Source organism: Pelmatolapia mariae, linkage group LG3_W (genome assembly GCF_036321145.2).
Source record: "Pelmatolapia mariae isolate MD_Pm_ZW linkage group LG3_W, Pm_UMD_F_2, whole genome shotgun sequence".
NCBI classification, from domain to species: Eukaryota; Metazoa; Chordata; class Actinopteri; order Cichliformes; family Cichlidae; genus Pelmatolapia; species Pelmatolapia mariae.
The window spans coordinates 18,113,905-18,127,529 of NC_086229.1; the positions used below are offsets into that span (position 1 = coordinate 18,113,905).

The following is a 13,625-nucleotide window of genomic DNA, read 5'->3' on the forward strand; positions in this document are numbered from 1 at the left end:
CTGTGATTATAAAGGCCTTAAATTCTGTGATATATACTGTAAATGATTTTCACAGAGGTCTTAAAGTACTTAAATCACTGCTGATTATCTGGTTGTTTATATTTTCACACGTTTTTGTGTCTGTAGGGCTGTTTGATGACGATTTGGACTCCTCTGGGAGATGAGGACACACCCACATCTGTTCCATACTGCAGCCATGGATGGTGTTACGGCTCTGAGTCAGCTTTGGGCCATCAGACGCACACACTGGAAAACCAGCGCCTGTACTTCATGCAGGAGAGACGGCCTCAGTGATGATGGACTCTGCATCCTCTACTTTACCTCCTAATCTCTTTCTCTTTAACACGCAATTAAAATCACTCCAAAAGAGTGTAAACTTACTGAGGAAGTCTCTAACTTGTACACATTTGTACTTTTACTTGTTTTATGAGTTCTTTTTAAGAAGAGTAAAGTTATTCACAAAGTTTTTATTCTTCTGTATTTATTCCTTTGTATCATGTACCACAGTCATACTGAACTTTACAGACCTGGTGAATTGGAGAAAAAAAAAGATCACACACATATATATCTATATCATTCAGCTTCAGCAGTATTTCTATTCATCTTATGAATTCCAGTCTAATGTCAATTCACTGTTTGAGTTTGGTCTTAAACTCCAGAGAATACCACCTGGTTCAACAATCTTTACATCTTCATCTGATTATTTGCAAAAAGGTTTTCTTCTGAGAGATGCTGCTAGAGCTGAAATTGAGCCCAAAAAAACAACAACAAAGTTTAGTTCCTCTGGATTTTCCATTGAAAATTGTTTTATCCCTCACTCGAGTGACCAGTGTCACGGATGAGTGATGAATGTATCTCCCACTGGAAACCATTGTGTCCAGTTAAAGTTAATCGACTTTTTTAAGGACAGTTGTTAGATGCTGCGCTCATGAGGGCAATGGGTTTTAACTTGGAGCACAATAAAAAGCTGCCATATTGGATCAACAAAACACTTAATTGAGCAGAATTAAGTCAAAATGTAATATCCTCATATGATGACACATCACACATGATCCAGCATTGTTCTAAGAATGCAAACTTTCTTATTGGAAGTTTTCACAGCTGCCAGAAAGGGACAGATTTCTGGCTGGTCTTAATGAGTGGTCGTTGCTCTCTCGTTTTCTCTGGAATTGCAGCACAGAGGATGTAACACCCATGATAAGCGCTGAGGTGTGTGTCCTTGTCAGGAATCAGCCATCCTCAGCTTCCAGGTTAAGAAAAGTGGAAACAGAAGATATTCAAATACATCTCTCCACAGCTGCTGATGAATTCTACAAAAAACAAAGTTTGTTAAAAACATTTGCAGGTGAATCACCACTGATTTATCAGTGACATCCATTTACTCAGAAATTACTGACAAGTGGATAACTAGAATATATAGTTTATACTTTCAACAATGTACTGTACAAAATGGAACTGTACATGACAAATGTGGTGTGGTGCTTGTGGAATTTTTAACAAGGGCCCTACAAAACTTTACAGTACTCATGCTGCCAAACGTCTGATGGCTAGGTGTGCAGTTCCTGCTTTAAATGCATTCACTTTTAAGATTAAGAAATCTAAGTGATAAGAGGCCAGAAATGTTTGAACTCGCTTATGAACCTACATCACTGAGGCCGTCTCTCCTGCATGAAGTACAGGCGCTGGTTTTCCAGTGTGTGCGTCTGATGGCCCAAAGCTGACTCAGAGCCGTAACACCATCCATGGCTGCAGTATGGAACAGATGTGGGTGTGTCCTCATCTCCCAGAGGAGTCCAAATCGTCATCAAACAGCCCTACAGACACAAAAACGTGTGAAAATATAAACAACCAGATAATCAGCAGTGATTTAAGTACTTTAAGACCTCTGTGAAAATCATTTACAGTATATATCACAGAATTTAAGGCCTTTATAATCACAGAGCATACAGAGAAAAGTACTAAACTGAATCAATTTCAGCTTTTGTTTTTCATGATGTATATTGTATTAATAATTAAACTTCATTATCTGTATCTTTACCACACATTTACCACACAGGTGTAGATACTGTAGGTTCAGTGAATGCTTAAATTGCACAGATTAGAATATACTGGACATTCAAAGCTAAGATTCAGCGCACTGTGTCAGAGGCTGGGATTTGATGAATTCATCATATATACAACCTTTGATCATCATTTATGTCCAGTTGAGAATGAATCTGTGCTCTCACATATTAAATGAACTGAAATCAGTAGTGTGATCTCCAGTCTTGATATAAGGAATGAGAGAACTGACAACTGTTATTTTAATCAGCCTGTCTCGGTTGTTTTAACTCTAAGTACCATAGAGTAATGTGGTAACATCTGGACTGACGAGTTTACTGTCAGCATTTTAATCGCTAGTTTAAAGGCTGTAGGTTGCAGCCATTGCTCTAACACTGTATAAATGCAACAGGCCTCAGTGCTGGTTCTAACAGTCTGAGCTGCTTCCAGCTTTATTTGTGAAGTGCACAGCAGCTTACAAAACACGTAGCTAGCTCGTACAGCTGCGACGTAAAACTTTCATTAGCTAAGATGATCTTAAAATAACGGGGCTACGTGCGGTGATGCTAGCGTTAGCCATGTTAGCACGTTACCTTCAACAGGTGGTCAGACTGAGTAAACGGGCACTCAGTCAGAGGTTGGCTCTCCGTTTCGCTGCAGGGTCCCTTCATTCTTCACATATCCGTGTCGAGCCGAGTGTAAATCCCGAGGCTGAACGGCCTTTGTACAAGCACACATGCTTCTTAGCAGGGCGAAGCTATGAGCTAGAAAAATCCAGGCTGGCAGACAGCCTGTGTCTGACCAACCAATCAGAGAGCTCCTTACATCCCACGGTGTGGCTAATTTGAATAGCAGCAGGATTTTTAAAATGAAGTTGTTAATCCAACTGCTAATCCAACTGCTAATCCACATGTTAATCCCTGAGCGAACAGGAAAGGGAAATGGATTTTGAAATGCAGTTTATTAAAGTGCAATTCGAAAAAGGTTTTTGAAATGCAGTTTATTAAAGTGCAATTCAAAAATGTTTTTTGAAATGCAATTTATTACAGTGGAATTCAAAAATGTTTTTTGAAATGCAGTTTATTAAAGTGCAATTCGAAAATGTTTTTATTAAAGTGGAATTCGAAAATGATTTTTGAAATGCAGTTTAATAAAGTGGAATTCGAAAATGTTTTTTGAAATGCAGTTTATTAAAGTGCAATTCGAAAATGTTTTTATTAAAGTGGAATTCGAAAAAGGATTTTGAAATGCAGTTTATTAAAGTGCAATTCGAAAAAGGTTTTTGAAATGCAGTTTATTAAAGTGCAATTCGAAAATGTTTTTTGAAATGAAGACTTGAAAAGAATTTAAAAATCAGTTTATTAAAATTAAGCACAGAATTTTTTATTTCGATGCGCGTGGCTCTTGTGGTCCTCCATACCAATTACTCACCCGTGCAGTCTCTGCAATCCTCATTGCCACTCTAACTGCAACTTAAATGGCGCGTTATACTTGTTTCCCGGTGTGTACACTCACATGCATCAGAGGGATTTCCACCACACGTGTCTAGTCCCCACAACAAGTGGTCACTCCTCCACTAAAGCAAAATAAAACAAACCACCTTAGGAAATAATATATAAAGAAACAGGAACAGACACACACACAGACTCACTTGAGTCAGTTTGGGGTTGCATTTTTTAACTCCCACCCTTTGGGGACACCAGTTTCTGTATGGTTTAGAAGCAGGCTCGCAACTGAAATTTACACCTCCAAGTCCACAGAAAACAAAAGTCACTAGAGATTTTCATTATAAGCAATATTTCTCCATACAGTAGTTTAACACAAGCAGCCCTCAGTCTATTGCACAAGCTTTTCTTTTTAAGGCAATAATGTGATTTCTGACATAATTTCTTAGCCCAGTACAGTTTCTGTCTTTCACTGCATAGAGTTCTGCACTGATGCATTGAGTGCAGTCCAGCTTCTGAGGCACCTTGCATGTGTTGATGAAATGCATCATGTGTCTTTCAACTGCACGTGGCGTTCAAACATGTGGCGTTACCTCGGTTGACTTTGAAAAAAAGACAACAGACATCAGTGCTCTGTTTAAAACCTCTTCAATATCAAATGTATTCCCCCTCTAGTCAGTGAATAAATGATTCAATTGTAACTAGATGACCCATCACCTTGTCACTTCATTCATTCACTGAAATATATGTATTTTTCTATGCCAATGTATAAAGTTTATGTTTATGTCAAAAAAGCCAAAACAAATTGGTCATTAGCCTTTTTCAAGGGAGAAGTGGAACAAGTTGTTAGAGATGAAGAAGTCCCTGGTCCCCTGTCTCCATCCTGATCCGTTGTCTCGTTCTCTTGTGTTTTTGTTGCCTCCAGAGCTGGATGAAAAGGATCACTCTCATCGCTTGAGGTATCTGAATCTTGCAGATCAACTTTTAATAAAAGTTAAAAGAAAACAAAACACCGCCAGAGTATTTAAAATAATATAAAAATCTATTATTATATTTCAGAGCATCCTAATAAAAATTCTTCATCAAGTGTCAAATATCATCAAGTGTTTGGCCTTTGTAGTGTTTAAAAGTTCTGTTCTCCAGTGCCAAAAGCAATGTGCTCATCTTAGCAAGCTGAAGTGTTCCCTGAGGCAAGCGGTATACTGCCTGTGCACACGTATGTCATGACCCAGAAAGTCTACTAGTTGGTCTGCTTCATTTTCTTTAAGTTTAAACAACCACAACATTGTTGGTATATGCTTTCGAAGCCTTCTTGATGTTCAGATTTCAGGGTGTTTGGTCCCACTCTCCTTTGCAAACATTTGGATACAGTCTCCTCTTCGATAGGCAGATAAAGCTCCTGGTCTAGCAAACATGGAGATGTTCTCTTTAGGGACACCACAAGATTCACGAGTTTCCACAACAAGCTCCATTGCAGAGACCGTTGATGATTTTAGGAGAATAGGAACTCCTCTCCCTCGTTTTCCACAGGTTTCTACTCTGGTGAAGAAATCACTTTTTTTTTTCAAGTGAGGTCAGGCAAGCAGCCATGTCCATATAGATTTCTGGATTTTTTCTGTCTTTAAAGGTGGACACTTCCATTCTTGATACTTCTCCTTCTCTTCTTCTGTTAAAAATGATCACTTGAGCAAGTGTCATTTTGGCAAGCTTGCATAGCTAAATGGCAGGGGAGCATTCTCAGCATTCTTTCAGCATCACCTTTAATAGTCTTCATATGGTGATCCAAGTAGAAGTAGGTAGGTCTCTGGAACGTATTTCTCTCTGGATTGTGCCAACTCTTTCACTGCAGATATCAAATGGTTGAAGTTTACAGGATAAATCAGTTCCTCTGCCTTTTGAATGGGGCTATTTTTCTGAGGTATAAGCAGCAGGCACCCAAATTCCCTAAGCCTTTGCCTTATGTAGTCATGTCTGTTCTTTCTTGAACCAGTTAGTTCACACAGGTTCTTTCCAAACTGCAGAAGGAGTTGGCCATTTTGGATTGAGTAACTTTGTCATATTTCATGTAGGAATCACACTTTTCAAGCTGTGAGGGACCAAGCAGCCAAGGCATAGAGGACACATGAAAAAAATGTCTTCAAAAAAGGGTTTTCTTTATTTTAACCCTCAAAAAGGTTCAAAAGACAAAATTCAAAAACATAATTAGCAGGCCCATAAAACTACTCATAAAGTGATCTAAGGGTAGCTTTTACAAAAAACAAAACTGTGGATGTGGGGAAAACAAAAACTCACACTAATATTAACCAAGTACAGAATAACATAGGGGTAAACCTAAAACACCCCTGTTCCTGATAAGCACATGGTTGGTCCTGCTGAGCAGGCATTTTGTTCTCAGAATCCTCAGCCACACCTTTTGCCCAGACAGGAAACAGCCACCACCCAAAACCAGGTAACTAAAAAAAAGAGAAACATAATTAATATAACAGAAAACATTTTTAGAAAAAACACACAATGCCTTTATGCGAACGCCTCATGATATCAGTGTTAGGTTTAGATAAAATGATTAATAAAGAAAACTGCAAACCAAACTAATAAAGTGAACAAATGGACTGATTTACCCATGTGTGGCTGATGCCATCACACAAGCCCTCTCCAACGTCACGAGCAACAGCAGTTCTCAGTGCACATTTGGATCGAACCCTCTGCTTCCCACCCTGGGAGTCACCTTCTTTCTTTGCTGGGCATCTTCTCATGTACTTCCACAGTGTTTTCAATGTATGAAATCAATGCCCTCTGTGGATTTCCTGTCGCTCACCAGCTCCCCTCTTCAACACACTGGCTTTATGGGCAAAATTTCCACATCTTCTAAGGATGTTCAATCTATTGTGTCACTCTCTTGAATTTTGGGGATATTGAAATGCAAGAGCAAACTCTTATACATTTTTATCTACAGCCTACAGTGTCGTGCAATTTTTGATGTAGGTTGGTGTCTAAACAAACAGTAGTTTCTCTTATCATACACATGGTGACTTCCAAACTTTGAAGGGGGTAACAATTTGATTGATTCCGAAATCTGTTCAATTCTGCTTCTCTTTGGTGTACTTTTAGTATTCTGAGATCCTCTTCTTAGGAGTTATGGCACCGTTGACTTTATTTAAAATTTCTGAAGAATTATCTAGTTTTTGTGGAGATAAATCAGGGTATCACAGAGAAAGCAGAGGCTTCTGTGCAGTTGGATAAAGAGGTCCATCTTCATCTTGCTGACAGGAACTTGCTTCAGAGTCTGGAACATAATCAGCATCACTACAGTCTGGGTTATCGGATTCATCAAAAGACGTTTCTGCATATGTTGAGACCTTGGTTAAAAAAAATAACATCTCTTTAAGATTTAAGGCATAACTGAAGTATTTGGGTTGTGAGAGATTAAAAGTTAAAGCCATTTAAAGATAAATAAAACATGTATATTACACATTTTCTACCTATGACCTCTTTTTTTCAATATTCAACAAAGAAATTCTCAGATGATGTTTGAAGTGATGATGTGGCAATTATATGAGGAACTGCAGCCTTAAAGGATGGACAAAAAATAAAAACTCTGTCTAAAAACACCATATTACCACCATATAATAATAGATTTTTATTACCACTGTCGCCAAAGTGCTTGCTCATAGGGGGTCATATGATTGTTGGGTTTTTCTCTGTATTTATTATTGTGCGATCTACTGTACAATATAAAGCGCCTTGAGGCGACTTTTGTTGTGATTTGGCGCTATATAAATAAAATTGAATTGAATTGAATATTATTATAATGTATTTTTTATATGTATGAAACCAAATAAGGAACTATTAAACTGCAAAAGTAATACTCGTTACAGCATAAAATTCAAATTGGGAATCACTGGTTTGAGGATATACATTTGAAAAAAAATGTAATTTAGAAAATTAGCTTATGTAGGGCGTTTTTTAAGAGGGGCTTAAAAATGAACATTAAAACTAACCTAAACTGCACAGCGATGCACTTGTTTAAATTCAAAGACTTGTTATCAATAGTTCGGCTATCTGCTGCACATCTTCCAGTGTTTCCCTGGTCCACATCTCCAAGGAGAAATTATCTGATAAGCGTAGCGGCAATGAAGGTAAAGAAGTGCAATACATAGTAGACAAATATTCAACAATAAATAAACCATCTTTGTGAGTGCCATTACATCTTAAATTATACAGTACTTGTGACAATGATCAAACATTATCTGAATTTCCTTTTCTAAGCTGCAAATTGTAAGTGTAGCTGAATGTCATGTTGAAAATTCATGTCAGGGGTGTTTTCTGGCTGGGATTGTAGTTGTGAGCAAGAGTGATAAATGGGATGCTAGTTTTCAGAAGAAAAAATGAAACCAGCAGGAACTTTAAATCTTACTCCTCCTCACACAGTGTATGGCCAGAGTGTTGCATATCCAGAACACTTAACATAACATTTTTTATCATCTATCAAATAAATTTGGGTACAAGACTTTGTATGTACGACCTCTGGGTTATGTTGATTTTCTAGTAACAGCCTCTTTTATTCAGTATCTGCATTCACAACAGGGCAACAAAGTAGAATGCTTTTTTTATTGTTGTGGACAATCAGCGTGAGACCTGTGTGGAAAGGCGACATCAGTGTTAGTTAACTATACTCCCGGGTCTCTTTACTGATAAAAAAGTCTCACATACACGAAAGTTTAACCCAGGGGTGTCCAACTCCAGGCCTCAAGGGCTGGTGTCCTGCAGGTTTTAGATCTCACCCTGAGTCAGCACACCTGAATCAAATGATTAGTATATTACCAGGTCTCTGGAGAACTTCATGAGATGTTATGAGGTAATTAAGCTATTTAAATCATTCCTTATCTCTACGGGAATCCTCCATTACTCTGAGGATTACCCAGAATTCCTTGCCCTTTGTGGTTATTGCAGGGTGAAATTTACAACAGTAGGTGGTGCCAATGTCCCATTTTGCGGAATTTAACTTGAACCTTATTTAACTATGTTGTTACTGCCCTGGACCGGTTGTGTATTTTTGTTGTGCTGTGTCTTTAAGACTCTACAGGTCCTTCCTGGTTGGGGAGCTGTCGGCGGCTGATTGGTCCCCTCATCAGGTGGCTGTTTCTAAAAGATCCCTGCCCAGCAGATGTCAGCAACTGACAGCAGCAACAGAAGACCCCCTGAGCTTTGTACATAGTGTGTAGATACATTTTCACTTGTAAACAGTACATTGTGAAGAGAAAATGCCTTATTATTTTCTTGTACTGTTTTCTCCTCTTTATTTCAGTTAAGGAGTTAGATGTAGCATCTGTCTTTTGTTTGGTTTTTGTTTCACATAGGGTTTTAGATGGCACCTTCTCTCCTGACTTAGCTTGTTTTGTTTGTTATTTTGGCCTCTGTTCATTCCAGAGCTTAGTTTTCATTATAGACATTAAACCACCTTTCACTTAAGAAATTGGTTTTTCTGTGTATGGTTTTGGGGACCAGGGCAGGGTCCCTTCTTTTTTTAACCCTTATGCTACCTTCCCCTATCCCTTGACTGTGGTTTAACATATGTTACATATGCACTTACTAAATACCCAAGTACATTACTCGCAAGAGCATCCAGTTTTGTTAGTTCCTGTGCCAGCTTTGCACATTTCATTAAACTCATGGTGTAATGTTTTTCCTCAGCATTTCGCTCAACCCCTGTCTTTCTGTGACTTTTCAGGGATTTCACATGATGTTGCCGCAGCTTGGGTATTCGTGACTAGGTATACAAACTAAATAAGCAAACATTAGTTGTACCACACATAATTAGCACCAGCTCATATGTTAATTACTTTTGTAGAAACTATTCAAACTTTGAAGCTAAACTTGCATAACAGATTTCATTTAATCATTACTACACCTGACTCAAAAATTTTGGGTAAAACACACTGCTTTAACCAAAATATGGGCCAATCAAAACACCCTTTACCTCTGGGCACTAATAAGTACAGTGTTAAAGATCTATGAGTGATAAAACATTCTGCCTTTTTTACAAATACTCAAGGAAAAGGCACAGGCTGAAGCATTGTTTACATTTATGTCTGGCCTATATTTTTATCACTAAAGATACCCTACATTCCAACTAGAGAAAATTAAGGTGAACAAATAAAACCGCAACAATACGCACACATGTGACCCTCACATGTGGTCCCATTTCACTGCAGGGCAACTTGCATGTGACAAATAAAGACTTGACTTGACTTCTTGACGAAAACAAATTTGTAAAGCATTCTTTTGAAGACCAAAAATTAATTTCACATTTTGATGCACACATCAACATCATTCACAATTCAACCCCCAAATCAGAAATACATATTTGTTTAGTCTCTTTCTTTGTTTTTTTCAATAATAAAATTACAAAAATCATATTAAAAAAAACTACTTTTTAAATCTAAATTTTAGAATTTATTGTTTAGCTTCCCAGTTTCACGTACTGTGGATGTGGATTTTTGCAAAAGCTAGTGATGTAAGGTGTGTCTCAATAGCGCAACAGGAATTAAAGTTAATACCATTAGCAGTTATTCCTGTTGAGCGGGCTGTGACTCTAAAAGCCACAGTAGGACTATTTGTTTGCTAGCTTTAGTAAACTATCTCAATTCTGTGGTCTACACAAATATAATATTTGTAAATACCTACAGATCAGAGATTGGGTCAGGAGCCAAACATTAGGGAAAAATAACTAATTAATCTCACAATTTTCTGTCATTAATCACGATTAATCGCAATTACTTGATGAATAGCCTGGCTGCAATTACACTTTTTCAACTTTATATTTAAGCTTGTAACAGACATTTATGCAATATAATGAAATAAATGGAGAATAAACAAAGACTGTATGCTTAAATTCAAAGAGAATTTGAATAGTTTTCTTAAATCTTTTAGCACAGGTTCTCTCCTGTTAAGGCAACTTTTTCAAAAAAAAAGCCTATATACTAATAGGTAAGTATACACTAATATATAATATATATTAGTGCTGTCAAACAATTAAAATGTTTAATCAGATTCATCACAAGGTTACTGTGGATTAATTTTGGTTAATCACGATTAAATATCATTCATTTTTAATCTATATTAATCACAGTTCATTTTGTATGAGCAAACAGACTCTGAAAAAAGGTAAAATGTAGACACTTAACATGTTTATTGAAGATCTTGAACATTTATGTTAACAAAAAAACTCTGTAAACATTTATCCACTCTCTCTCTGTCATTCTTGGGGAGGTACTTCAAGTCCTTGAAACGAGGAACCAAAGCTATGTAAAGTGCACGAGTGGCTTGTCACAAGCTGGGTGACGCATTAGCCGAAGTCCTAGCAGCATCCCTGGGCTAACGTATACGTCGCGTCAATGTGATATTTTAAGCTGGAAGTGCTTCAGTGAAAAGAAAATATCTTCTTGCAAAATGTGCATAATACTTTATGTCGGTCAACGCTTCCTTCTTGTTATTTTTTTCAATACTCAAATTTCCCATCGAAAGGGCCAATGTGCGTTTATTGTCTTCCCAAAGTTTATTGGTTCAGCTGCCCGTCACTACCAGATCAACTGCTATTTGCGCATGTGCAAAGGTAACTCCACTTGGACAAACTGCCCGAAATGCGTTGACAGAAACATTTCAGGGAATTTGAGTCATTCTGCACTCCAGATGCGTTAATAGCGTTAATTGTTTTGTATCGCGTTAATCGTGATGACGGCTTAATCTGTGTTAACACATTTATTTTGACAGCACTAGTTTATTGTTGTCATAAACAGACAAGAAGACAACAACAAACTGCTCCTCCCATTCAACACATGTCAGTCCATATCCCAGCAAACTAAATCATCTCCATTTACACACATCAAATAGAAACATGAATCACTTGTAATGATTAGAAACTTGATAGAATTTCAAATCTAGTTTGGGGAGTCATTCAGTGAGAAACAGTGAAATGATTTTCCATGTGAAAAGGTGGACAGCAGAAACAGAAAGAAACAGTGAGAACTAAAAGACAGCCCTTGCACAGGGTGAGCCGCATTAACTCACTAACGCAGATTTACCGCCTCAATGCTGTTATGGCGTTAATGTCATTTTAACGAGATTAACGCTGACAGCACTATTAGATATATAATCATCCTCAACTAATCTGCTCCTCTGACACCTTCAGTGGCATCACCTTCACTTCCTCATCATCAGTGTAAATGATTGGAAACATCCTGTGAGTGAAAGTGTGTGTGAAGGTGTGTATGTGTGTGTTAGTATCAGGATCAGAGAACGACAGCTTTCCTCTGTTCCAGTCCAGATTCACTCTGATCCTCTGGAGCTTCTTTTGTACTGAGAGAGAAGTTTTTGGAGCGGATGGTGACCATGCTGAATATTTACCTTCATAAAACCGTAATCTCCATAATTGAGAATGCACAATTCCTTTCATCTGTAGAGGTTCTTCTAACACACCCAGTACCCACCGTGTACTGTCTCCAACTTCAACATCCCAGCTGTGAGTCCCTGAGTTAAAGCCCTCAGAGCCCAGGACTGAGCAGGAATGATCAAACCTCTCTGGATTATCAGGAAGCTGCTGCCTCTCTCCTCCTCGTCTCACACTGGTCAGATGTTCAGACAGGATGAGGTCTGGATGAGCAGTGTTTGGGTCCAGAATGAGAGGAGTGTAGGAGACCATGTACTTCATGTTGTTCCAGATGTTGAAGGTCAGGTTGCCCAGGTGTTTGGCCTGGTCTATCAGAGCTCCTGAGGGCAGCTGTGGATCATCCAGCAGGGGGCAGCGCTGGACTCTTTCCACTGCAGCCTTGTAGTTGTGCAGGAATGAGACGTCTTCAGCTCTCAGCTCCTCCTCTGTGGCTCTGACTGTGTCTGAAAGAGCTGCTATCTCTCTGCTCAGAGCCTCCATCTTCTCCTTCATCATCCCACTCTTCTGCTCCTCTTCCTCCCTCAGTGCAGTCAGCCTGGCCTCCTCTTCCTCTGCTAGAAACTGGTGAAGCTTTTTAAACTGCTCCTTAATCTGCCTCTCTGTGTGTCGGGCCTGGACCTTAATGTGTTCTGCTGTTTGATCAAACTTCACTTGAACTTCTTCACAAACCTTTAACTTCTTCTTTAAGGGCTCCAGAGTTTCCTGAAGTTCCTTCTTGTGTTCTTGTGCAGCTTCATCAATGAGTCTGAATCTGTGTTTTTCTGAGTCTCTGCAGACGACACACACTGGCTGCTGATGGTCCAGACAGAAGAGTTTGAGTTTCTCAGAGTGCAGACTGCAGAGAGCCTCTGAAGCTCTCTGATCTCTCTCCTGTAAGAACGACTCACACAGGTTCTTTAAAGCCAGGTTTGAAAGTGGTTTTGACCTTGAAGATCTTCTGTTACAAACTGGACACTCGTGTGTTGGTCTCTCTCTCCACCATCTCTTCAGACAGTCTTTACAGAAGCTGTGGCTACATGACAGAATAACAGGATCTCTGAAGACCTCCTGACAGACCGGACAGCAGAGATCCTCCTCTGATCTGGAAGCCATTGAGTCTGTGAGTGAAGCTGAAAACAGCAGACAGGAAGTAGAGTCAGTCCTGGCTCCCCTCCCTCCTCTACGACCTTCACTGAAACTTCCTTTGAGTCGTGTTTTTGCTCAAACTCACATTCAGTGTGTGGAGCGTCAGCAGCTTGAAGCAGCAGTGTTGGAGTTTTCCACTTTTCTCTCCTGTAGCTGGACTCACTCAGAGGAAGCTGCTAGTTTGGTCTGAACTCAGTCTGATCGTCTGTGCGTCTCTCTTTACTGAGGACGAAGAACAGACAGTTTCCTTGTTTTGTTGCATTTCATTGATGTGAGAGGAGGAGAACAATGTTACTTTACCTGTAGCCTACGTGTGCTTAATTCCAGAGTTAGACTTTCATCCTTCCAGCAGCCCAGAAGCTATAAAACAGGTTTTCCTCCATTCCAGCTACACATGTCACAGCATTACTCTTAATTTTAATTACTTTTGTATAATCTATTTAGACTTTGAAGCAAAACTATCAGATCTCTCACATAACTAAAAGATTTGATTTAATTATCAGTAATCATCAGTACACCTGACTCACTAATTTTGGGTAAAACACTGCTAACCTCAGTAAGGGCCAGTC

At 38.9% G+C, this 13,625-nt stretch overlaps 1 protein-coding gene and 1 long non-coding RNA gene across 2 annotated transcripts; both read right to left on the bottom strand.

The window, feature by feature from the left end:
* Positions 1-1,058: 1,058 nt before the first annotated feature.
* LOC134616223 (uncharacterized) lies at positions 1,059-2,794 on the bottom strand. Its single transcript, XR_010091430.1, has 3 exons — positions 2,634-2,794; positions 1,646-1,814; positions 1,059-1,310 (listed from the first exon to the last, which is right to left on the bottom strand). It is a non-coding gene; the product is annotated as an uncharacterized LOC134616223 (long non-coding RNA).
* An 8,849-nt stretch (positions 2,795-11,643) lies between these two features.
* LOC134621089 (nuclear factor 7, brain-like) lies at positions 11,644-13,281 on the bottom strand. Its single transcript, XM_063467524.1, has 2 exons — positions 13,142-13,281; positions 11,644-13,028 (listed from the first exon to the last, which is right to left on the bottom strand). Exon 2 carries the CDS (start codon positions 13,021-13,023, stop codon positions 11,644-11,646), a length of 1,380 nt encoding a protein of 459 aa, XP_063323594.1. The 5' UTR covers positions 13,024-13,028; positions 13,142-13,281.
* Between the last annotated feature and the right edge of the window lie 344 nt (positions 13,282-13,625).

Excerpts from the sequence above, each read along its gene's own strand:
- LOC134621089 (XM_063467524.1), bottom strand. The coding sequence starts at position 13,023 with ATGGCTTCCAGATCAGAGGAGGATCTCTGCTGTCCGGTCTGTCAGGAG.